The sequence below is a fragment of the Cetorhinus maximus genome, chromosome 6, assembly GCF_964194155.1.
Source record: "Cetorhinus maximus chromosome 6, sCetMax3.hap1.1, whole genome shotgun sequence".
Lineage (NCBI taxonomy): Eukaryota > Metazoa > Chordata > Chondrichthyes > Lamniformes > Cetorhinidae > Cetorhinus > Cetorhinus maximus.
Window position 1 is genome coordinate 158,003,041 of NC_135884.1, and position 26,011 is coordinate 158,029,051.

General features: G+C 44.9%; 1 protein-coding gene across 3 annotated transcripts in view; it reads left to right on the plus strand.

Moving 5' to 3' along the window:
• The window catches only part of tango6 (transport and golgi organization 6 homolog (Drosophila)), a 121,910-nt gene extending 110,537 nt beyond the window's left edge, over positions 1-11,373 (plus strand). For all 3 annotated transcript variants that reach the window (XR_013576977.1, XM_078544705.1, XM_078544706.1), the window contains one exon: positions 10,481-11,373. Coding sequence is in view for 2 of the 3 variants with exons in the window: in XM_078544705.1 (XP_078400831.1) it covers positions 10,481-10,657 (177 nt within the window). In the remaining variant the exon portion in view is untranslated. The remainder of the gene's footprint in view (positions 1-10,480) is intronic.
• Positions 11,374-26,011: the final 14,638 nt, after the last annotated feature.

The following is a 26,011-nucleotide window of genomic DNA, read 5'->3' on the forward strand; positions in this document are numbered from 1 at the left end:
CAAACAACAGGGATAAAAGTGAAATCAATGGAAGCTGGAAATGCTGGCAGATTGAGGTCAGACTTGAATGAAATGTCCCCCTCCCACCATCGATCTCCAGCCACAGGACTGCACGTTTTCCACAGATATGAGGATGCCGGTTTGTATGATCCACTTCGATGACACAGTAACTCTGTGTGCATCACCAGGAGCTCAATACAACCATGTGACTCTTTCAGGATGGACTGCGTTCTGCATTTATTTCTTACATTTCATGCAGTCTTTACCAAAAATTACTTGTGTGTACGATTGTGAAATAGCCGACCAGCCCTGCCTGTGGCCACTTAAGTGAGCTACAGTTCTCACCCTCACTTAGATGCATTATTGCCTCTCAGTGTTTTGTCTAGTTCCTTCATAACACCCTCTTTGAATTCTTTCATTCTGGCTTTCCCTCTCCCACAACACAAAAATTCTTCAAAGCAAAGTCAGAAATGACATGCTTTGGTTGTGCCCATGTTGCATCGTCTCACCTCATCCTCTCTACAACCTTGTAGTTGGTTAGTCACAAAATTCTGCCACCTTTCTCCTGTTGTTGTCCAACCCCATGCACTGCCCTCACTTACTTTCACTCTTAGCTATCGAGCTACAGCTCAGATTTCTAAAATATCTGCACTTCACTTCTCCCTCGTCGACATACTGCTCCTCAGTGACATTGTTCACATGGGATCAGTATCCACGTGTACTGAGATGACACTCAGCTCTTCCTCCCCACCATAAGAACATACGAACAAGGAGCAGGAGTAGGCCATTTAATAAGATCATGGCTGGTTTGATAGTAACTTCAAAACTGCATCCTGCCTCGCTCTTCACCCCCTTGCTTACCAAGAATCTATCCACCTGTGCCTTAAAAATATTCAGAGTCTGCTTCCATTGCCTTTTCAGGAAGAGAGTGCCAAAGACTCTCAACCCTGGGAGAGAAAAAAATTCACCTCATCTCCATTTTAAATGGGTGACCCCTTATTTTTAAACAATGACCTCTACTTCTAGATTCTCCCACAAGAGGAAACATCCTCTCCACATCCACCACCTCTCTTGACCCCCTCCACTGCCTCTCTGTTATCAGACTGTCCTGACATCCAGTCCTGAATGAATGTTCAGATCCTCCAGTTGAACCTGAGGAAGGCCAACACTATTATCTCAAGTCCCTACCACAAACTCTTGTACTCTTCCTACAACCTCCCAGCCACTGGTTTGGACTGAACTAGACTATTTATAACCTTAGTGTACTTTTTATTGTGAGGTGAGTTTCTGAGCCCATCTCCTCTCCATCACAGGGACCACTTACTCACACCCCTCATAATATTACATACCTCTTGCCTTGCCTCAGCTCGTCTATTGTTAAGACCCAGCTACGTGTCTTTGTTGCTTTCAGACTTGACTATTCCAACATGCTCCTGGTTGGCCATCTTCCTTTCACCCTCCATCTTAAGGAGCATCTTAATAGAGGAGAGAGAGGATTAGGTAGGAAATTCCAAAACTAAAATTGTGAAAGTTTGACTATCTTTCCAAACACACTCTTCAACTAACTGTAACCTTTTGTGCATCCCTCTCCCTTTCCCATCTATTAGCTCTGTCTTCAGCTGCCTAGGTACCTAAGCCCCACTCTCTGGAGTGCCCTTCCTAAAATCCTCTGCTCCCCCAGCTCCCTGTGCTCCCCTTGCTCCCTGGTTTTGTGAAAGGGAAATAATGTTTAACCAACTTATTGGAGTTCTTTGAGGAAGCAACATGCACTGTGGATAAAGGGGAACCGATGGATGTACTGTACTTAGATTTCCAGAAGGCATTTGATAAAGTGACACATCAAAGGTTATTGCAGGAAATAAAAGCTCATGGTATAGTGAATAACATATTGACATGGATAGAAGATTGGCTGGCTAACAGGAAGCAGAGAGTAGGCATAAATGGGTCTTTTTCAGGTTGGCAAGATGTAATGAGTGGTGTGTACAGGGATCAGTGCTGGGACCTCAACTGTTTACAATTTATATAAATGACTTGGATGAAGGGATTGAAGGAATGGTTGCCAAATTTGTTGATGACACAAAGATAGGTAGGAAATAGGAAGAGGACATAAGGAGGCTATAAACAGATATGGATAGGTTAAGTGAGTGGGCAAAGATCTGGCAAATAGCATATAATGTGGAAAAATGTGAAATTGTCCATTTTGGCTGGAAGAATAAAAGAAGCATATTATCTAAATGGCGAGAGATTGCAGAGCTCTGAGGTGCAGAGGGATCTGGGTGTCCTCGCGCATGAATCACAAAAGGCTAGTATGCAAGTACAGCAAGTAATTAGGAAAGCTAATAAAATGTTATTATTTGTTGCGAGGGGAATTGAATACAAAATTGGGAGGTTATGCTTCAGTTATTCAGGGCACTAGTAAAACCACATTTGGAGTACTGTGTACGGTGTTGACATAGCAGTTGGAAAAGGCTGAGTTATTTAAAATCCCAGAGGGAAAATTAAACAACTGTCATAACCTATATTTTCAATTGGTATGTTTGAGATGCAGCTCTGAATTCAGAAATGAAGCAATCAAGCCTCCAGAGGCTTTCTATATAAACCAAATTAAACATTCATTAATTTAACAAATTACTACCAAGACAACTATTAAACAAACCCCCGAATGAATCACTCCCAGGTAATCTCCCCAAGGCAACAATAACCCATAGACTTAAACAGACACCAGGTAAAGCACATTTTATCTTAGGAATTCAAAACGAGGTTCCTTTTAATTTGTGTCATTTTCAGACAGTTGTAGGCTTACAGGCGGCTTAGATATCACATGCCTCTGAACCAAACACAAAACTCTTCTGTATATACCTAGCCTTCCCTTTGAATGCAAATTCTCATTGTATCACCAGGCCCTTTGAACTCGACCTCTTCTAACAATAAAACCCCTTTCATCGTACCAATTTTATTAGTGATATAAACATATTGCTTGATGTCTCCTAGCTAGGTGCAAGATTTCACCCCCAGTCTTTGAATTGTTTATTCAACAAAATGCAAATGTCCCTCTACCTTACTTCCTTACTGTTTAATATCTCAAAACTACTGTACATCAAAGCACCCAGACTAGCTGGCTGTAATCCAATTACGACACACACACTCACACCCACACCCACAGACACTACTACAAGTCCAATTTCAAATAAGTTTCAGTAACCTTATATACGTTAATCTCTTCATGACAACAGTATTGGTCACCTTATTTAAGGAAGGACGTAAATGCGTTGGAAGCAGTTCAGAGAAGGTTTACCAGACTAATACCTGGAATGGGCAGGTTGTCTTATGAGGAAAGGTTGGACAGATTAGGCTTGTATCCACTGCAGTTTTGAAGAGTAAGAGGCGATTTGATTGAAACATATAAGATCCTGAGGGGTCTTAACAGGGTGGATGTGGAGAGGATGTTTCCTCTTGTGAAAAAATCTAGAACTCAGGGTCACTGTTTAAAAATAAGGGTTTAAAACAGAGATGAAGCGAAACTTTCTCTGAGGCTCGTGAGTCTTTAGAACTCCCTTCCTGAAAAGGTGATGGAAGCCTTTGAATATTTTTAAGGCAGAGGTAGATAGATTCCTGGTAAGCAAAGGGGTGATAGGTTATCAGGGGGTAGGTGGGATGCTGATTTCAGGTTACTATCAGATCAGCCATGATCTTATTAAATAGCGGAGCAGGCTCAAGGGGCTGAATGGCCTACTCCTCCTTGTTCATAGTTTGTCTGCTCCCTCCGCTCCCCTTGCTCCCTCCACTCTTCTCTTCTCCTTTAAAACCTGCTTAAAGCTAAGCTTTCTGAGCACCCGTCCACCCCAATCTCTTGTTCAATAAACCCTCAACAAACATTCACGTTTCATGAGTGGGAAAATACTTTTGCAACTCTTTTGCATTTTTAAATTTTGTTAAATGTTTTAACTTAGTCTGGCAATCAGCTGTTTTCTGATTGGTTGTGGCTGAACAAATCTTAAAGGAGTTGATTAGTTGAGATTCTGCTTTGCTCTTCAGTGTTCAGAGTCCAGAGTTGTTTCTGAGACCCTCCCTTCCCCCAGCCCTGAGACCCTCCCTCCCCCAGCCCTGAGACCCTCCCTCCCCCAGCCCTGAGACCCTCCCTCCCCCAGCCCTGAGACCCTCCCTTCCCCCAGCCCTGAGACCCTCCCTTCCCCCAGCCCTGAGACCCTCCCTTCCCCTAGCCCTGAGACCCTCCCTCCCCCAGCCCTGAGACCCTCCCTCCCCCAGCCCTGAGACCCTCCCTTCCCCCAGCCCTGAGACCCTCCCTTCCCCCAGCCCTGAGACCCTCCCTTCCCCCAGCCCTGAGACCCTCCCTTCCCCCAGCCCTGAGACCCTCCCTTCCCCCAGCCCTGAGACCCTCCCCTCCCCCAGCCCTGAGACCTTCCCCTCCCCCAGCCCTGAGACCCTCCCCTCCCCCAGCCCTGAGACCCTCCCCTCCCCCAGCCCTGAGACCCTCCCTTCCCCCAGCCCTGAGACCCTCCCTTCCCCCAGCCCTGAGACCCTCCCTCCCCCAGCCCTGAGACCCTCCCTCCCTTCCCCCAGCCCTGAAACCCTCCCTTCCCCCAGCCCTGAGACCCTCCCTCCCCCAGCCCTGAGACCCTCCCTCCCTTCCCCCAGCCCTGAAACCCTCCCTTCCCCCAGCCCTGAGACCCTTCCTCCCTCCCCCAGCCCTGTCATACCCTGGATGGCAGAACAAACTCAAGCAGTCGAATGGCCTCCTGCTGTTCCTATTAAAAGTGGAAATGTTGCAGTCTGGGCACTGGACTGGAGGCTGCTGGCAGTGAATGGGTTAGTGCTGTGATCAGCTGCTGCAAATCCCCAAATGAGTTGTTACTTGTCCTCATCCCAGAAGCTTCAGGCTGTAGGTTTGGTATAGAATGGAGTTGTAAGGTGTTAGCATGTCAGGGTTGGAGCTAGTGTTGAGTGAATTGGCCATAGACCAGGACACTCCTCAATTCGGTGTGTGTGTTGCATCAGTGCCAAGATGCAGGGTAATTCTGATCCCTCCTGACTAATCCTAGAAAAGCACAACTCTGAGTTGCTTTATCTGTAGACGTTACTGCATAGTTGCAGGATAGGACTTTGAGATGTCTGTGGTATCACAGAAGTTTGGAGGTTGTTAAGGACAGGTGGGGGATTAATTTAAACGGCTCTGATTTCTGTTCTCACGACCTGTTGATAAACAGAAAGGAGTTTTTAATTTCTGATTTCCCCCTTTATAAATGATGGTGTGTTTTCCCCAACCCTTCAGTTTGGAGTGATTCAATCCTCTATTGATAAGTCCACAGCAAACTCGAGATGAGGTAAAAGAAAAGGGGTGATTTATTTTATACACACAAAACGTGGGGAAGGTGTTTCACAATATCCACCCCTTTTTGGACTCATACAATAAAAGAGGGATAAGGGAAAGAAAGGGGCACAGGGCAACACCACAATAAAAATATAAGTTATGGTTTCATGTGAGTCCAGGGTCCAGAATCAAAAGTCTCGTGGCGTATTCTTTCAGAGGTTAGCAGGCTGAAACTGATGTAGAATGATTTGACTTGCCAGAAGCAAGGACTTCCGCAAGGCAAGAAGGTACGTAGAGATGAATGAGTCTTATAGGCACCAATACAGGAGTTCCAATAGTTCACAGTGTAGGTGAGGGCCAGGCAATTTACCTGGGCAGAGCTCTTTCTGCTGCTACCTATTAGATGGTAAAACGATAGACTGCCTGGGTTCAGTTCCAAATGACAATACTATAGGTTCTAGCAGCTTGGGGTAGGCCTTGTGACATACCTCCCACTTCTCCTGGGTGTTGGACAAAGGATGTATTTTCCCAGGTCTGGAATCTTGAGGTGTTTAATATAGGAGTCAGGGTCCCTTCTGTCCTTGTAGACATACCGTCTCCATTGACTTCACTGATCAGGGCTTTGGCCTTCAGGGAGGACTCGGAGGGGGATGCGGGGGGTAGGTTTAAGGTTCCCTCTAACATTAAGGACTGGGTGGCCCCTGTGTCCCAGAGCAGTACCACAGACTCGCTCACATTTTGGGCCAGGTAGGGGTACACCGTTCCTGAAAGGACGAAGTTCTCTGGGAGTTTGTCTGGCTCAGACATGCATGGTGCCATGCCCTCCAATGGGTACGTTTCTGTAGTGAGAGGCTCTGCTGCACTACCCATCGGGGCGTCCTTCAGGGGACTACTCATGTGAAGCCCTAATAGGCCAACAGGCTTGCCTTGCAGTCTTCAGCATTCGGGTCTGGAATGGCCTATTTTGTGGAATGAGAACACACAAGCCTCTGAGAATTCTCCTTTTGGGCTGTAGGGGGGCTTTTCACACCTACTTTTGTAAATTGCCTGGCCCTCATTTCTTCTCTGGGTGCGGGCCCTTTCCTTTCTAGATCGCCCTGCTTCTCTTTCTAGTTTGGAAATGGTCTGCCTAAGTTTCCAGGCCTGTGGGTGAGGTCATAGTTGCCTGCTGTGATGGCTGCACCCCTGGCTATGAGGATTCTTTGCTCCTCTAAGGGTATTCGCAGGTTTGAGGGTAGGCAATTCTCGAATTCTTCCAACAGTACTAGCTCACGCAACCCCTCATAACTGTGTGGGAATTTTAGGGATCTTTATCCATCGGTCGAACGTGGTTTGTTTCAGCCATTCAAACTTGATGTAGGTTTGGATTGGCTTCTCCTGAGCATCAAGGAATTGCTGGTGGTCTGCCTCTGAGACTAACTCGAAGACACTTAGGATGGCAGCCTTGGCCTGCTCATGATTTAGGGACACCTCAGAAGGCAGCATGGAGTGGACCTCTTGGGCTCTCCCTGACAGCTGCCCTTGGATTAAAAATGTCCAGATACTAATTGCCATTTTAGCTGTCCTGTTGTTTTCTCAAAGTTGGTTAAAAAAAAAATTACTCAATGCCACTCCCTTCAAATTGGGGAAAGAATCTCGCATAGTGGAGGGTCTCAGAGAGAGAGTGCTTTCGGGTTAGGGGGATAGGGGATGCTGCTGGGTAGAGAGAGATTTCCCCTTGCAGCGGCTAGTTGTGTACTTTCCCTTTGAGTTGCTAGCTCCATTTCCAATTTTCAGAGCTGGATTCTCTTTCCTTTTCTTGTTCCCTTGCTCACTCTTCCCTCTCCATCTGCTTAAATTCTAGCTCCATTTAAGCTTTTCCAGTTCGAAATTGGCTAGGGGAGGGGATTCAGAGTTATGATCGAGCTCTTCATCTGACTGCCCTACTGGTAACGTCAGATCCAGACGATCTACCAACGCTAGGATGAATTCCTTTTGATTTAGCTGGGCAATTTGAACTGTATCTCCCTAGCTACAACTTTCAATTGACCTGTGTTTAAGGCCTGCCAAAGATTCCCCATTTAAATTCTTCTGCTGAATAAATATTTGGGCATCAAATGTTGCCATTTTCTTCATGTTAGGACAAGGAATTTGTTGTGGTAAAGTTACTTGTCTCAAAATGAGTTGCAGCCACTGAATTTTCCTTCTTTTGGCTTCTAATTGACTCTCTTATCTCTAATTTGGCTTGTCTCTTAACTTGGACTCTGGTCAAATTCAAATTGGATCAATTTGGGATGTGAGCTCCAAATTTCAGTTACGGATGGGATGGGGATTAATTTAAACAGCCCTGATTTCTCCACTCACTACCTGCCCGTAAACAGATGTTCTTGATTTCTGATTTCCCCCTTTATAAGTGTTTCCCCAATCCCTTAGTTTGGAGTGATGCAACCTCCTGTTAATAACCCCTGAGCAAACCCGAGATAAGGTATAATAAGAGGGTTGGTTTATTTTGTGTGTACACAAAATGCGGGAAAGGGGTTTTGGTCATAGAATAGAGGGATATGGAAAGAAAGGGGTACAGGGCAAAACCACAATAAAAATAAGAGCTATGGTTTCACATGAGTCCAGAATCAAAAGTCCAGTGGCGTATTCCTTCAGAGGTTAGCAGGCTGAAACTGTTGCAGGGTGAGTCTTATAGGCACCGATAGGAGTTCCAATATTCCAGTAGTAGTAGTCCAGTGTAAATGAGGGCCAGGCAATTTACCTGTAAAGAGCTCTTTCTGCTTCTACCTATTAGATGGTAAAATGATAGACTGCCTGGGTTCAGTTGCCAACGGCGATATTACAGGTTCTACCAGCTTGGGGGAGGTCATGTGACATACCTCCCACTTCTGCTGGATGTTGGACAAAGGATGTATTTTCCCAGGTCTGGAATCTTGAGGTGTTTAATACAGGAGTCAGGTCCCTTTTGTCCTTGTAGACACGCCGTTTCCATTGGCCAGCTCTGCCTTAGAAACATAAAGGGGGTTGGTACATTTCTTTGGAATTTTATTTTCTGCAGTCACAGGGGCATTAGTGCCTCTTTATAGATAACAAGGTCCCTGCTGATTTCTGATGGTTAGAAATTCCTCTGGTACGAGCCATGACTAGTTAGGGTAAAGCCTTGTCCATTTTTTAAAATAAAAATAATGATTTTATAAAGTAGTCAGGTTGACGTAGATATATATCGATTATATATATGTTCCTTCCTGTCTTCTGGCCCGGTCAAGGAGTTGAACTTGAGCATCAGTTCTAACCCTGTCAGTATTCCGGTTACAACATTGTGTGTTTGTTGCTGGCTGTGCCTACCAATTGGGCTGATGAAGTAATACAGAAGAGTGTGTGAGACATGGGCCAGTCCTGGGACCCCGGTGCTGTATCTTTGTAGATCTTTCCTTGGGGATGGAGAGTATGACATTGACAATCTTGGAGAAATCAGTAACTCTTTCGAGTTATCAACAGATCGCATGTAACTCTTTCGAGTACATTCACAGTTCTTGGTTTCCGGGAGTGGGACATGAACCCACAACCTTCTGATTCAAAGGCGAGGCTGCTATGAACTGAGCCACAGCTGACACCTCTTGGAGAAATCAGTAGGGGCACGCAAGGAGACGGAGACCGAGTGTGTAGCAAATTACATTCACCTGTTAAGTTCTGATAAGTCTTTTTCAGCTTTAACTATAGATTAAGAATCAAGACCTGACATAGTACTAAATACTAAGCTTCAAGTAAATTAGACTAGTTTGTTAAATAGAGAACAGCCTGGATTGGAGTTATCTCTCCCTCCTTCCCCTCGCACTCCACCTCCAGCTCCCCTCGGGCTCCGCCCTCCCCTCGCGCTCCGCCCTCCCCTCGCGCCCGCCTCCCCTTCGCCTACCCCTCCCCCCTCACCTACCCCTCCCCCCTCACCTACCTCTCCCCCCTCTACTGACTTTCCCTTGACCACCGCCCTCCCCCAGCCCTTGGGACCCCCAGCCACATCATCCCGTGCCTCTCCTCCCTGCCACTCCACCTGAGGCTGTCTCCCTCCCTTGTACTTCTCTTGAATCTGGTTCCACCCCCATCCACACCCCACCTCAACTCTCCCAGGTGAAACTTGAGCTGTGGCGGCAGCTTTCTGCCTGTTAATCACGGGTGTCTGTGTGCTGTTTAATCTAATAACGGGTCTCACATTGTGGCTACACACTGCCTACAAAAAGCCTTTGTTTAGCTGAGTAGAATTCACTCTGTAATATTCTCTGTGCCTTCCAGCCCCAGCACAGCGACCCTTTCATGTTCTCAGCTGGTGAAAATATTAAAATAGAACCTGGATCAGATCTCAGATACATTACTGACCCACGACTATCAGGAGGACAGCACATACCCACATAAGAGGCAAGAGTGGAGGGCTGCTGGCTAGAGGAGGGGAGCAGGGAGGGTGCTTTGAGGGTAGCGGTGGGAACAGAGGGGCTGTGACCGAGAGTGGTTCCGGGAGCAGGGGTGTGGTGATAGACAGAACACTGGAGTAAGGGTGAGGGGCAGAGTGTGACCTCAATGAAATGGAGCAGTCCCTCAGTGGAGGGCGGTGGCGTGTGTCCTTGGGTGGGGTGGGGTGTGGGGGGGTTGCGGTGGGGACAGTCTATCCCCTTGTCGAGTTGGAAAGGGGAGGTTTGTAATGTACTCAATGCTGGTGGGAAGTCCAGGGAAGATGGACGGAAGATTTTTTGGGGGGAGTTGCTCCCACCCCCACCATTTTTCTCTCTCTCTCTCTGTCTGTCTTATTGAGTTGATCTTCTCTCTGTGTCTTACTGTGGATTTGATCCTCTCTTTCTCTTTTGTGTTAATTCTATATGAACTAAGGTTAACTATATGCAGGTGGAGAGCATTCATTGGGGTTGTTACTTGAGCACATATAAAGAGACACTTTTCATAATGAGTTTATAAAAGTGTTATAAAGAGACACTTACTGGCATTGGGGTAAGGGTTGAGTTAGACGGTATATATTGTAATGTTTCACTGTAATTAGATATAAACTGAGTAAAACTTGGCTCTGGTTTCATCCTTCACCAACTGGCTATCAGGAGTTTAACATTTCTCTTCCTCACCCTGTGTTTTAGCATTGTGGAGTTGATCCTGCTGTCTTCTCTGCTGCAGGTTCTGGGTGATGTTCTGCGAGATCTCTATCGATTGTTGAAATACGTGATTCAGACTGATGATGATGAGGTGGTGGTGCTACATGCACAGCTCACACTGGAGGAACTGGACCATGTTGTCAGGAGATTTCTGTTCCCAGAGGAAAAGCTGCAGAAAAAAATTGTGATCCTTCCTTAATGGAAGGCCCCAGAACCTCTTCGCTCTGAACTCTGAGATCAACCAGTTTAAATGTCCTTCAAATCCAAAAGTGGCAGCTTTAGGACTGTGATGGAACTCCAGCTACAATTAACCTGGGCCTGTCGGTAACTCAAATTCAGCCCTACAGAGCTGCACCTACATTCGGGACGATAAGTGACAGGGCAGATGTGATTAAATTTGTTCAATCATTGTATGATCTTTCCAAGGTTCCATGTAAGTTGAGTTTTCTCAGGGTGACTCTGTGCCTGACATCCCCAAGCTTCAGTTGATGAGGGGCTGGAAAGGAGATTACATTGCTGCCATCCTCTCTACTGAATAAGCTATTGTTTGCTGGGTTAATGGGGAGGGTTTTGACCACCTTGAGTTCTTGACAAGGGTTCAGATTTTGAGCCCTTGTAGATCTTAACAGATTGGGCCATCAAATGTGAGGTGAGGTGTTTGGCTCAGTTTTGAATCCCTGGTCCCAGTGTCTCTGGCAGTGACACATCTTGCAGGTAAATGTGGACTGTAAGAAGGGAGATGACAGCAATTAAATCCACAAATGTACAGAAATTTGTTCCCCACTGACAAATGATTGTAGACTTGAAACACTATTTCTCTCCTTGCAGATGCTGCCTGACTGTTTACAACTGATTCTGTTTTTATTGGCTCCACAGCACCTACATAAACAAACTGCTTGCTTATTCTTTATCAAATCCAGCTTTGTTGATCTGATTTCTCTCCAACATTAGAATCATAGAAACATAGAGACAAGGAGTAGGCCATTCAGCCCTTCGAGCCTGCTCCACCGTTCATTATGATCATGGCTGATCATCCAACTCAATAGCCTGCTCCCACTTTCTCCCCATGTCCGTTGATCTCTTTTGTCCCAAGAGCTATATCTAACTCCTTCTTGAAAGCATACAATGTTTTGGTCTCAACTACTTTCTGTGATAACGAATTCCACAGGCTGCATTGCTCAATCTTTGGTCACATGAGCCAGCCCCACTCTGCCCAGCATCCTGATTCCCCTTGTGCCCAGCATCCTGATTCCCCTTGTGCCCAGCATCCTGATTCCCCTTGTGCCCAGCATCCTGATTCCCCTTGTGCCCAGCATCCTGATTCCCCTTGTGCCCAGCATCCTGATTCCCCTTGTGCCCAGCATCCTGATTCCCCTTGTGCCCAGCATCCTGATTCCCCTTGTGCCCAGCATCCTGATTCCCCTTGTGCCCAGCATCCTGATTCCCCTTGTGCCCAGCATCCTGATTCCCCTTGTGCCCAGCATCCTGATTCCCCTTGTGCCCAGCATCCTGATTCCCCTTGTGCCCAGCATCCTGATTCCCCTTGTGTCCAGCATCCTGATTCCCCCTGTGTCCAGCATCCTGATTCCCCTTGTGTCCAGCATGCTGATTCCCCTTGTGTCCAGCATCCTGATTCCCCTTGTGTCCAGCATCCTGATTCCCCTTGTGTCCAGCATCCTGATTCCCCTTGTGTCCAGCATCCTGATTCCCCTTGTGTCCAGCATCCTGATTCCCCTTGTGTCCAGCATCCTGATTCCCCTTGTGTCCAGCATCCTGATTCCCCTTGTGTCCAGCATCCTGATTCCCCTTGTGTCCAGCATCCTGATTCCCCTTGTGTCCAGCATCCTGATTCCCCTTGTGTCCAGCATCCTGATTCCCCTTGTGTCCAGCATCCTGATTCCCCTTGTGTCCAGCATCCTGATTCCCCTTGTGTCCAGCATCCTGATTCCCCTTGTGTCCAGCATCCTGATTCCCCTTGTGTCCAGCATGCTGAGTCCCCTTGTGTCCAGCATGCTGAGTCCCCTTGTGTCCAGCATGCTGAGTCCCCTTGTGTCCAGCATGCTGAGTCCCCTTGTGTCCAGCATGCTGAGTCCCCTTGTGTCCAGCATGCTGAGTCCCCTTGTGTCCAGCATGCTGAGTCCCCTTGTGTCCAGCATGCTGAGTCCCCTTGTGTCCAGCATCCTGATTCCCCCTGTGCCCAGCATGCTGAGTCCCCCTGTGTCCAGCATGCTGACCCCTCATTGAACAGAGTGTAATTACAATGTCTACCCAAGCAAATTGGAATCTCCCATTATCCAAAGCTAAATCTTTTATTAATTTGAAGACTCCACTGGCAAGTGATACTTTCTGTCTGCCTAACACATCTACTCTATGTTATAGAGTCGTTTACACCACAGGAGGAGACCATTTGGGCCATTGAGCCCGTGCTGGTTCTCTATGCAGCAATTCAATCAGTCCCACTCTCTCGCTCGATCCCTGCAGGTTTATTTCCTTCAAGTGCCCATCCAATTTCATTTTGAAATAATCAGTTGTTTCTGCTCCCACCACCCTTGTAGGCAGCGAGTTCCAGGTCATTACCACTCGCTATGTAAAAAAGTTCTTCCTCACATCCCCCCCCGTATCTCTTGCCCAAGACCTTAAATCTGTGTCCCATTTTCCTTGTAGCATCAGATAATGGGAACAGTTTGCCTCGTCTACCTTATCTTAATCTGTCATAATCTTGTGCACCTCTATCAAATCTCCCTTCAATCTCCTTTGCTCCAAGGAGAACATTAGCTTCTCAAAACTAACCTTGTAACTAAACTTCCCATCCCTGCAATCATTCTGGTAAATCTCCTCTGCACCTTCTCAAGGAACCTGAAATCATTTTTAAAGTGTGGTGACCAGAACTGGACACAATATTCTAGTTGTGACCTAGGGTACTTAGAAAAAAATCAAGGCAATCAGGCAAAGTCAACATGGTTTTGTAAAAGGGAAATCATGTTTAACCGATTTATTGGAGTTGTTTGAAGGAGTCACATGTGCTGTGGATAAAGGGGAACCGGTGTATGTGCTGCACTTGAATTTCCACGTGGCATTTGATAAAATGCTACATCAAAGGTTTTTGCAGAGAATAAAAGCTCATGGTGTAGTGGGTAACATATAGGCACGGATAGAAAATTGGCTGGCTAACAGGAAGCAGAGAGTTGGCATAAATGGATCCTTTTCTGGTTGGCAGGATGTGATGAGTGGTGTGCCACAGGGATCAGTGCTGGGCCTCCACCTTTTACAATTTATACAAATGACTTGGATGAAGGGACCGAATATATGGTTACTAAATTTGCTGATGACACCAAGATAGGTAGGAAAGTAAATTGTGAAGAGGACATGAGGGGGCCACAATATGACATAGATAGGTTAAGAGAGTGGGCAAAGATCTGGCAAATGGAGTATAATGTGGGCAAATGTGAAATTGTTCATTTTGGCAGGAAGAACAAAAAAAAAGCTTATTATCTAAATGGTGAGAGATTGCGGAGCTCTGAGATTCAGAGGGATCTGGGTGTCCTCGTGCATGAATTGCGAAAGGTTAGTATGCAGGTACAGCAAGTAATTAGGAAAAGTAATAGAACGTTATAATTTATTGTGAGGGGAATTGAATCCAAAAGTAGGGAGGTTATGCTTCAGTTTTACAGGGCATTGGTGAGATCACATCTGGAATACTGTGTACAGTATTGGTCTCCTTATTTATAGAAAAATGTAAATGCATTAGAAGCAGTTCAGAGAAGGTTTACTGGACTAATACCAGGAATGGGAGGGTGTTCCTATGAGGAAAGGCTGGACAGGTTAGACTCGTATCCAGTGGAATTTAGAAGAGTAAGAGACGACTTAATTGAAACATTTAAGATCCTGAAGGGTTTTGACAAGGTGGATGTGGGAGAATCTAGAACTAGGGGTCACTGTTTAACAATAAGGGGTCGCTCATTTAAGGCAGAGATTAGGCGAATTTTTTATCTCAGGGTTGAGAGTCTTTGGAACTCTCTTCCTCAGAAGGTGGTGGAAGCAGAGACTTTGAATATTTTTGAGGCAGAGCTAGATAGATTCTTGATTAACAAGGGGGTGAAAGGTTATCGGGGGTAGGCAGGAATGTGGAGTTGAGGTTACAGTCAGATCAGCCATGATCTTACTGAATGGTGGAGCAGGCTCGAGGGGCCGAGTGGCCTCCTCCTGGTTTGTATGTTCGTAACCAAAGGTTCAGCATAAACTTCCCTGCCTTTGTATTCAATACCTCTGTTGATGAAACCCAAGACCCCATATGCTTTGCTAACCATTCTCTTAATATGTCCTGCCACCTTCAAGGATTAATAAATATATAAAAGAAAATAAATAATTGAATAAAATAATTAATTAAAACACAAATATGGCAGGACAGGTGATGTGTCACGGCTGCAGCATGTGGGAGCTCCTGGATGCCAGTGTGATCCAGGGCAAACGCGTCTGCAGTGTCTGCGGCTTGAGCTTCGGCTCAGAGTTATTGAGCTGGAAGTTGAGCTGAGGACTTTGCGACGCATCAGGGAGGGGGAAAATTACCTGGATTCTTTGTACCAGGAGGTGGTCACACCATTTAGGATAGGATCTTCTGATTTGGAAGGTGTCAGGGTCAGTGGGGTGTGACTGTAGCTGAGGCAGGTAAGGGGACCCAGAGGGCAGGAGTGTAGGAGTGTCAGCCTCTGCAATTGTCCAACGGGTTTGAGGTTCTTTCAGCTTGTTTGGATGAGAGCCGGGGCTGCAGAGTGGATGAGCTGACTAACCATGACCACAGGAAGCCATTCAATTGGGGGCAGCACAAAGGAATGTAGTGGTAGTAGGGGGCAGTATAGTGAGGGGGATTGACACTGTTATTTGTAGCAAGGAGTGGGAGTCCAGGCGGCTATTTTGCCTGGCTGGTGCCAGGGTTCGGGACATTTGCCCAGGGCTGGAGAGGAATTTGCAGTGGGAAGGGAAGGATCCAGTGGTTGTGGTCCATGTAGGTTCCAATGACATAGGCAGGATGAGGAAGGAGGTTCTACATAATCAGTATGAGAAGCTAGGCACCAAATTAAGAAGCAGAACCTCAAAGGTAATAATTTTGGGATCATTACATGAGCCACATGCAAATTGGCATAGGACAAATAAGGTTAGAAAAATGAATGCGTGGCTCAAGGACTGGTGTGGGAGAAGTGGGTACCGGTTTGTGGGGCACTGGGACCAGTACTGAAAAAAGTGGGATCTGTACTGTTGGGACAGTCTATACCTGAACTGTGCCGGGGCTGGTGTCCTCGTGAGCCGCATAGCTCGGGAAGTAGAGAGGGTTTTAAACTGAATAGTGGTGGCAAGGTATCAAATTTGGGAAGATGTGATAAACCAAAGAGTAGAGACCAGGCAAGAGAGAAAGGTACTAATATGGAAAATGATAAACAGACCGTGACTGTAAGGGACAGAGTGTACAAATCTAGGTAAATCAGCAGATAAGGCTAGGCCCTACAAAAATAATAAAAGGACAAAACTGAAGGCTCTATCTAAACGCACATAACATTCGAAACAAAACAGATGAACTGAGAGCGCAAATAGAAATAAATAAATAAGTACGATCTGATAGCCATTACTGAGACATGGCTACAGGATGACATAGATTGGGACCAGAATATTAAAGGATATGTGACATTTAGGAAGGACAGGAAGTTAGGAAAAGGTGGAGGGCGGCTCTGCTAATTCATGATGGTATTAGCACATTAGAGAGGGATGACCCAAGTTCAGGAAACCAGGATGTAGAAGAGGTTTGGGTTGAGATGAGAAATGCTAAAGGCAAGAAGTCACTTGTGGGAGTGGTGTACAGGTCCCCTAATAGTAACCACATGGTAGGACAAAGTGTAAAAAAAAGATAATGGGAGCTTGTCAGAAAGGTACAGCGATAATCATGGGGGATTTTAATCGACATATAGACTGGAAAAATCAGATGGGCAAAGGTAGCGTAGATGAGGAGTTCATAGAATTTTCAAGATAGTTTCTTAGAACAGCACATTCTGGAGCCAACCAGAGAGCAGGCTCTACTAGACCTGGTTTTGAACAATGAGATAGTATTAATTGATAACCTCATCATGAAGGCACCCCTAGGTAGCAGCAATCACAATATGATTGGATTTTACATTCATTTTGAGGGGGAGAGAAGTGTGTCCAAGACGAGTATTTTAAACTTAAATAAGGGCAATTGTGAGGGCATGAAAGTGGAGCTATCTAAAGTGAATTGGCAAATGAAGTTAAGGGATATGTTAATAGAGGTTCAGTGGCAGACATTTAAAGGGATATTTCAGAATACGCAGAATAGATACATTCCAATGAGAAAGAAAGAATTCCAATGGGAAGGCCCACCATCCGTGGTTAACTGAAAAAGTTAAAGACAGTATCAAACTTAAAGAAAAAGCAAATAATTATGCAAAGATGGGTGGCAGGTTAGAAGATTGGACAAAATATAAAGAACAGCAAAGAATGACAAAAAGACTAATAAGGAGGGAAAAATTAGAGTATGAGAGAAAGCTAGCTAGTAATATAAAGACAGATAGTAAGTTTCTATAGATATTTAAACAAGAAAAAAGTTAACAAAGTTGTGTTGGTCGGATGGAAAGTGCGTCTGGGGAATTGATAATGGAAAGTAGGGAGATGGCGGATGAAAGGGAAATCATGTTTAACCAATTTATTGGAGTTCTTTGAAGAAGTCACATGTGGATAAAGGGGAACCGGTAGATATACTAGATTTCCAGAAGGCATTTGATAAAATGCCACATCAAAGGTTATTGTAGAAAATAAAAGCTCATGGAGCAGGGGGTAACATATTGGCATGGATAGAAGATTGGCTAGCTAACAGGAAGCAGAGAGTTGGCATCAATTGGTCTTTTTCTGGTTGGCAGGATGTGATGAGTGGTGTGTCAAAGGGATCAGTGCTGGGGCCTCAACCTTTTACAATTTATATAAATGACTTGGATGAAGGGAACGAAGGAATGGCTGCTAAATTTGCTGATGACACAAAGATAGCTAGGAAAGTAAATTGTGAAGAGGACATAAAGAGGGGCTACAAAGGGACATAGAATGGGCAACGGTCTGGCAAATGGAGTATCACGTGGGCAAATGTGAAATTGTTCATTTTGGCAGGAAGAATAAAAGAGAAGCTTATCTAAATGGTGAGAGTTTGCAGAGCTCTGAGATTCAGAGGGATCTGGGTATCCTAGTGCATGAATCACAAAAGGTTGGTATGCAGGTACAGCAGGTAATTAGGAAAAGTCATAGAATGTTATCATTTATTGTGGGGGGAATTGATTACAAAAGTAGGGAGGTTATGCTTCAGTAGTGCAGGGCATTGGTGAGATCAAATCTGGAGTATTGTGTACACTACTGGTCTCCTTATTTATAGAAAGATGTAAATGCATTAGAAGCAGTTCAGGGAAGGTTTACTGGACTAATACGTGGAATGGGAGGGTTGTCCTATGAGGAAAGGCTGGACAGGTTAGACTTATATGCAGTGGTAAGAGTAAGAGGCGACTTAATTGAAACCTTTAAGATCCTGAGGAGTCTTGACAGCGTGGATGTGGAGAGGATGTTTTCTCTTGTGGGAGAATCGAGAACTAGGCGTCACTGTTTAAAAATAAGAGGTCGTTCATTTAAGACAAAGATGAGGAGAAATGTTTTGTCTGAGGGTTGAGTCTTTGGAATTCTCTTCCTCAAAAGGCGGTGGAATATTTTTTAAGGCACAGCTAGATAGATTCTTGCTAAGCAAGGGGGCGAAAGGCTATTGGGGATGGCAGGAATCTGGGGTTGAGATTACAATCAGATCAACCATGATCTTGTTGAATGGCAGAGTGGGCTCGAGTGGCCTACTCCTGGTTCATATGTATCTATTTCCAATTCGGGATGGTGTGTGGCTTGGAGGGGTGCTTGCCGCTGGTGGTGTTCTCATGTATCTACTGCCCTTGTCCTTCTAGGTGGTAGAGGTCGAGTGTTTAGAAGGTGCTGTCGAAGGAGCATATGCATCCCCAGGGCCCTCTGTCCCTGTCACTCTTTAGAACTGTGCCATTAAGTCTAAATTGCCTCTCCCTTTCCCATTTGCTAAAATGCATGAGTTCATGACTTCACACTTCTTTAAGTTCCATCTGCCACTTGTCTTCCTATTCCGCTAACCTACCTATGTCCTGTTGTAGATAGTTCGTATCATCCTCATTATTTGCCGCTAGGCTTTGGTATCATTGGCAAATTTTGAAGTTTTACTCTGTATTCCAAAATCCAAGTTATTTAAATACAGCAAAACGGCAATGGTCCTAGTACTGACCCTTAGGGAACATCACTGTCTACTATCCTCCAGTCAGAAAAATACCTATTTATCAGTTCTCATCGTTTTCTGTCCTTAAGCCAATTATTTTATCCAATTGGACTCTGTCCTTCTATTCCATGAGTCTCAATTTTGTTAATTAGTCTTCTATGTGGTCCCTTAAAGTTATTTTCTTAAAATCCATATGGACAACATCCACCGCATTCCCTTCATCAACCTTCACTGGTACTTCACCAAAAAATCCAATTAGATTAGTCAAGTATGATCTGCCTTTTACAAATCCATGCTGGCTCTTCTTAATTAACTCAACTTTCTCCAAGTTTTTGATTTTTTTCCCTCATCACTGTGTCTAAAACCTCACCCAGCATTGATGTTAAATTAACTGGCCTGTAGTTGCTAGGACTGTCCTTACACCCTTTAAGGGTGTCACATTTTCCAGACTCTAACTCTGTGATACCTCCCTCATATGTAGGGAAGGTTAGAAGAATATGGAAAGCCCTTACGCTATCTACACCTCCACTTGCCTTAGGAACCTGGGATGCAAGCCATCCAGACCAGGTGACTTATCCACCCTAAGCATAGATAGCTTTTCCAGTAAATCCTCCCTCTCAATTTTCACCCTACACATTGCGTTTACTATCTGCGCATCTACCAGTATTTAGTCAGATTCCTCTTTCTTAGGAAACACCCATACAAAGTACTCATTAAGAACTCTAGCCTTACCCTGCACTTCTAAACATATATCACATTCTTTGATGTTTTCTTGTAATTCTTTCATAGGATGTAGGCATTGCAGGCTAGGCCAGCATTTATTACTCTTCCCTAATTCACCTTGAGAAGGTGGCAGTGAGCCATCGCTTTCAAGTGCTGTATTGGTTGTTGGAGGTCAATCACCTCATTCCTGGGACATCACTGCAGGAGTTCCTCAGGGTAGTGTCCTAGGCTCAACCATCTTCAGCTGTTTCATCAATGACCTTCCTTCCATCGTAAGGTCAGAAGTGGGGATGTTCACTGATGATTGCACAATGTTCAGCACCATTCGCAACTCCGCAGATACTGAATCAGTCCATGTCCAAATGCAGCAAGACCTGGACAATATCCAGGCTTGGGCTGACAAGCAGCAAGTAACATTCGTGCCACACAAATGCCAGGCAATGACCATCTCCGACAAGAGAGAATCTAACCATCGCCCCTTGGTGTTCAATGGCATTACCATCACTGAATCCCCTGCTATCAACATCCTGGGGGTTACCATTGACCAGAAACTGAACTGGACTAGCCATATAAATACTGTGGCTACAAGAGCAGGTCAGAGGCTGGGAATCCTGTGGCGAGTAACTCACCACTAGCTCACCAAAGCCTGTCCACCATCTACAAGGCACAAGCCAGGAATGTGATGGAATACTCCCTAGTTGCCTGGATAAGTGTAGAACCAACATCATTCATCATCATTTAGATAATATCACCACCTTCAACACCTCTTTGTTCCTTTGTCTGTGACATCTTTTGATTATCTGCTCCTATCACTGCTTGCTTGTCACTACAACCACCCCCCCACCAAACCTCTCTCCCCCCCCACCTTAAACCAGCTTATATTTCACCCCTCTCCTAATATTACTCAGTTCTGTTGAAGGGTCATGAGGACTCGAAACATCAACTCTTTTCTTCTCCGCCGATGCTGCCAGACCTGCTGAGTTTTTCCAGGTAATTCTGTTTTTGTTTTTTCATTCATCAACCATGCCTGTTTGATTGGCACGTCATCCACCACCTTCAACATTCATTCCCTCCTCCACTGATCACAGCTCACCAAGGCTCCTTCAACAGCACCTTCCAAACCTGCAACTTTTACCACCTACAAGGACAATGGAGGCAGATACATGGAACACCACCACCTGCAAGCTCCCCTCCAAGCCCCACACCATCCTGATGTGGAACTATATTACCTTCACTGTCGCTGGGTCAAAATCCTGGTACCCCTCCCTTATAGCACTGCGGGTGTTCCTACAACACATGGACTTCAGCAGTTCAACACCGCTACCACATTTATATGGCTGGTCCAGTTCAGTTTCTGGTCACTGATAACCCCAGGATGATCATCAGTGAGCATCCCCACTTCTGATCTTCCTCAACAGGTAAGTGAAAAAATGATGAGTAACGGTATTTCACCACAGGCTGAGGCTTCCCACTTATTCTACACCTTTCCTGTATCTCCACAGTGCCAGACTAGAGTCAAGCTCCACAGGGTCTTTTTCCCCCCACTGATTCTGCCAAACCCATTCCCTTGTCTGTGGTTTTGCTCGACTGTACCTAGGGACAGCGGGAATCTCGTTCACCCATTCATGCACAATTACTGATGAGATGAGGTATTTGACTAAACAATACACTCGCAAGAACGCACTTCCAAGTTTTAGCATGGCTTATCCATAATGTAATGTTCAGTATTTTGAAAGGTCACAGCCAGTGAGAGTGGGAGGGGGCATGGCGTAGATGGAAAAAGGAATCAAAACAAGAATGAATGTAGGATATCAAGTTCTGGAGCCTGAAGCTCATGCCAAGGTCAACAGCACAGATGATTAATTAACCGTCTTTATCATATACCCTGGCACCATTTGGTGTGATGCAATTATTATTTATTAACTAAAATTAACATAAAACTAGAGGGTCAGGCAGCATCTATGGAGAGAGAAACAGTAAATGTTTCAGGTCAATGATCTTCAGAACCTTCTGAAGAAGAGTCATTGACCTGATATGTCTACTCTTGTTTCTCTCTCCACAGATGCTGCCTGATCTGCTGAGAATTTCCAGCATTTTGTGTATTTGTTTCAGATTTCCAGGATCTGCAGTATTTTATTTTTACTATAAAACTGGAGGGACTTGGTATTCATTTGCATAGATGTTTGAAGATAGCAGGATATACTGAGAGAGGGGTTAGCAAAGCAAATGGGGTCTTGAGCTTCTTAAATAGAGCTATGGAGTACAAAAGCAGGGAATGTAATGCCGAATCTTTATAAACCTCTGGTTAGGTCACAGCTAGAATATTGCATCCAGTGTTGGTCACCACCTTCGAAAGGGTGTGAAGGTGAGATTGACCAGAATGGTTCCAGGGATGAGGGATCTTAACTACAAGGTTAGGTTGGAGAAGCTGGGGTTGTTCTCCTTGGAGCAAAGGAGATTGAGGGGAAATTGGATAGAGGTCTACAAGATTATGACAGGTTTGGATAAGGTAGGCAAGGAGAAACTTCCCATTAGCTGATGGTACAAGGGCATGCTGATGTAAGGATGATGTGAGGAAGAACCTTTTTAATGCAACAAGTGGAAATTACCTGCAACTCGCTACTGACTGATTGTGTTGGCTGCCACCACCTGAATGACTTCAAAAGGAAATTGGATAGGCACTTGAAGGAAATAAACTTGCAGCGCTAGGGGATAGAGTGGAGAATAGGACTGGCTGGATTGCTGCACAGAGTGCTAACATGGACTCTATGATGACTCTGTGGACCAGACTGGTTTCATCAAGAAACAGTTAAAATTTATTACAGAGACATTTTCAGTACTTGCACACTCGACCAAATCTCTCATCGGAAAAGCCCTGCCCATGGATTGCCCGCGCTAAGAGCTCACTGATCGGAGTCCCCCATAGTCCATCACATTACCTGTGATTGGCAGTAGGGAGTGACTATACATCCAATTACCACATTTCCTCCCCCTTTAGTTTTTTACAATTACTCTTTACAGAAAAACATTTAAACAATCCAACAAAAGTATACAATTTCAGGTGATTATAAATCGAGTCTCTGAGGTGCTCTTATATGGCGAGAGTGGCGTAGCTCTACCACTGGAGCTTCCTGAACAGGATCGACAGGATCTGGAGCTGCACTATGAGACACATCATCGGAACTAGGCAGTTCAGGATTTGGCAACTCTCCTGAAATATCTGGAATGTCTGTTCTAGGTCGATCACACATCTCAGAAGTCAACGGTTCAATGTTAATCACAGGTCGATCAGTTAATTGTTGGAATGTCTCTCTGGCACGGATGTGATCTACGTGCTTACGGACGATTCTATCTCCCACTTGTACTTGGAAAGATAATGGACCAGTCTGTGACACAATGGCTCCAGAAATTTCACACATGTACCGTGTCACCTACACTCTGCGAGCTTTACTTGAAGAATATTAAGGTGGATAAGTCCGCAGGGCCAGATGGGATCTACCCCAGAGTACTGAGGGAGGAGATTGCTGGGGCCTTGACAGAAATCTTTGTATCCTCACTGGCTATGGGTGAGGTCCCAGAGGACTGGAGAATGGCCAATGTTGTTCCATTGTTTAAGAAGGGTAGCAGGGATAATCCAGGAAATTACAGGCCGGTGAGCCTTATGTTAGTGGTAGGGAAATTATTGGAGAAGATTCTTCATGACAGGATTTACTACCATTTGGAAGCAAATGGGCGTATTGGTGAGAGGCAGCATGGTTTTGTGAAGGGGAGGTCGTGTCTCACTAACTTGATCGAGTTTTTCGAGGAAGTGAAAAAGATGATCGATGATGTATGTTATATACATGGATTTCAGTAAGGCCTTTGACAAGGTCCCTCATGGTAGACTGGTACAGAAGGTAAAGTCGCACAGGATTAGAGGTGAGCTGGCAAGATGGATACAGAATTGGCTTGGTCATAGAAGACAGAGTAGCAGTGGAAGGGTGCTTTTCTGAATGGAGAGCTGTGAATAGTAGAGTTCTGCAGGGATCAGTGCTGGGACCTTTGCTGTTTGTAGTATACATAAATGATTTGGAGGAAAATGTAACTGGGCTAATTAGTAAGTTTGCAGACAACACTAAGGTTGGAGGAGTTGCAGATAGTGAAGAGGATTGTCAAAGGATACAACGGGATATAGATTGGTTGGAGACTTGGGCGGAGAAATGGCAGATGGAGTTTAATCCGGACAAATGCGAGGTAATGCATTTTGGAAGGTCTAATACGGGTAGGAATTATACAGTAAATGGCAGAACCCTTAAGTGCATCGACGGGCAGAGGGATCTGGGTGTACAGGTCACTGAAAGTGGCAACGCAGGTGGATAAGGTAGTCAGGAAGGCATATGGCATGCTTGCCTTCATCGGCAGGGGTATTGAGTATAAAAGCTGGGAAGTCATGCTGCAGCTGTACAGAACCTTGGTTAGGTCACACTTGGAATATTACGTGCAATTCTGGTCACCACATTACCAGAAGGATATGGAGGCATTGAAGAGGGTGCAGAGGAGGTTTACCAGGATGCTGCCTGGTCTGGAGGTTATTAGCTATGAGGAGAGGTTGGAGAAACTCTGATTGTTCTCACTAGAGTGACGGAGATTGAGGGGCGACTTAATTGAAGTTTACAAAATTATGAGCGGCATGGACAGAGTAGATAGTCAGAAGCTTTTTCCCAGGGTGGAAGAGTCAATTACTAGGGGACATAGATTTAAGATGAGAGGAGAAAACTATAGAGGAGATGTGCGGGGCAAGTTTTTTACGCAGAGGGTAGTGAGTGTCTGGAATTCGCTGCCAGAGGAGGTGGTGGAAGCAGGTACGATAGTGGAGTTTAAGAGGCAGCTTGACAAACACATGAATAGGATGGGATTAGAGGGATACGGATCCCGGAATTGCAAAATGTTTTAATTTGACAGGCAATATGATCGGTGCAGGCTTGGAGGGCCGAAGGGCCTGTTCCTGTGCTGTACTTTTCTTTGTTCTTTTGTATGTCATGGTTAAATTCCTGATTAATCTGGTTCTGCACTACCTTCACCTTTAAATTCACCAAGTGTAAACGTGTACGCAGGCAACATTTCATTAATAACTGCGGCGTTGAATCCGTAGTTGAATGTGGAGTTGTATGATAACTGAAGAGAAACCAGGAAAGTTGAGATTCCAGAGTTCCTTTTGATACTTTTTTCGTACCAGACTTAAAAGTTTGTACTGCCCTTTCGGCTAGACCATTTGATGAGGGATACCGAGGAGCTGTTTTAATATGTCGGATTCCATTCAGATCCATAAATTTCTGAAACTCAGTGCTGGTAAAGGCTGGACCATTATCAGAAACGACAATTTCAGGTAGGCCATGAATGCTGAAACAGTGACGTAGCTTTTGATAGTTGCGTTTGACGTTGGCGATTTGGCTTTGTATACATCCGTCCATTTTGAATGTGCGTCTACAATTAACAAGAACATGGTACCTAACAATGGACCTACATAATCAATATGTAGTCGAAACCATGGTCGGCCAGGCCACTCCCACGGATGCAGGGGAGCTGAAACAGGCAACTTCTGTTGCTGCAATGGATTTTTAAATATATTTTGGGGAATATTTGTGTTATTCTGTAAAGAAGGCTGGGTGTCTGTGTGTGTGATTTAATTAAGCTGGGCAAGACTGATTGGAGTCAGATTGGGAGTTTGGAAACATGAAAAGAATAAAGGTGCTAGGTTGAGGCGCAAGTAGATAGGTTCGATCTAAAATTTGCATTTTTAGATAAGTTGGGAAGCTCTTTGAATATCAAAGGGGAGTCAGAGGTAGCAAGAAAATGTTTGCATCTTGCAGGAGTTCATAGGTAAAAGGTTAGAATTCAGCAAAAGTGAGCAGATTGATCAAGAAGGGGAAAATGGAGTAGGAGAGTAAACTTGCAAGGAACACAAAAACTGACTGTAAAAGCTTCTATACATATGTGAAGACAAAAAGATTAGCGGAGACAAACGTAGGTCCCTTACAGTCAGAAACGGGGGAAATTATAATGGGGAACAAAGAAATGGCAGAATTGAACACATATTTTGGTTCTGTCTTCACAAAAAGAGAACACAAATAATTTCCCAGAAATGTTATGGAACCAAGTGTCTAGTGAGAGGGAGGAATTGAAGAAAATCAGTATTAGTAAAAAAACAGTGGTAGAAAAATTAATGGACATAAAGGCTGAACAATCCACAGGGTCTGATAATCTACATCCCAGAGTACCAAAGGAAGTGGTCCTGGAAATATTGGATGCATTGATGGTCATCTTCCAAAATTCTATAGACTCTGGAGCAGTTCCTACAGGTTGGAGGGTGGCAAATATAATCCCACTATTTAAAACTGGAGGGAGAGAAAAAAACAGAGAATTACAGATCAGTTTGCCTAACATCAGTAGTGGGGAAAATGCTAGAGTCTATTATAAAAGACGTGGTAACAGAACACTTGGAAAGCATTAACGGGATTAGACAAAGCA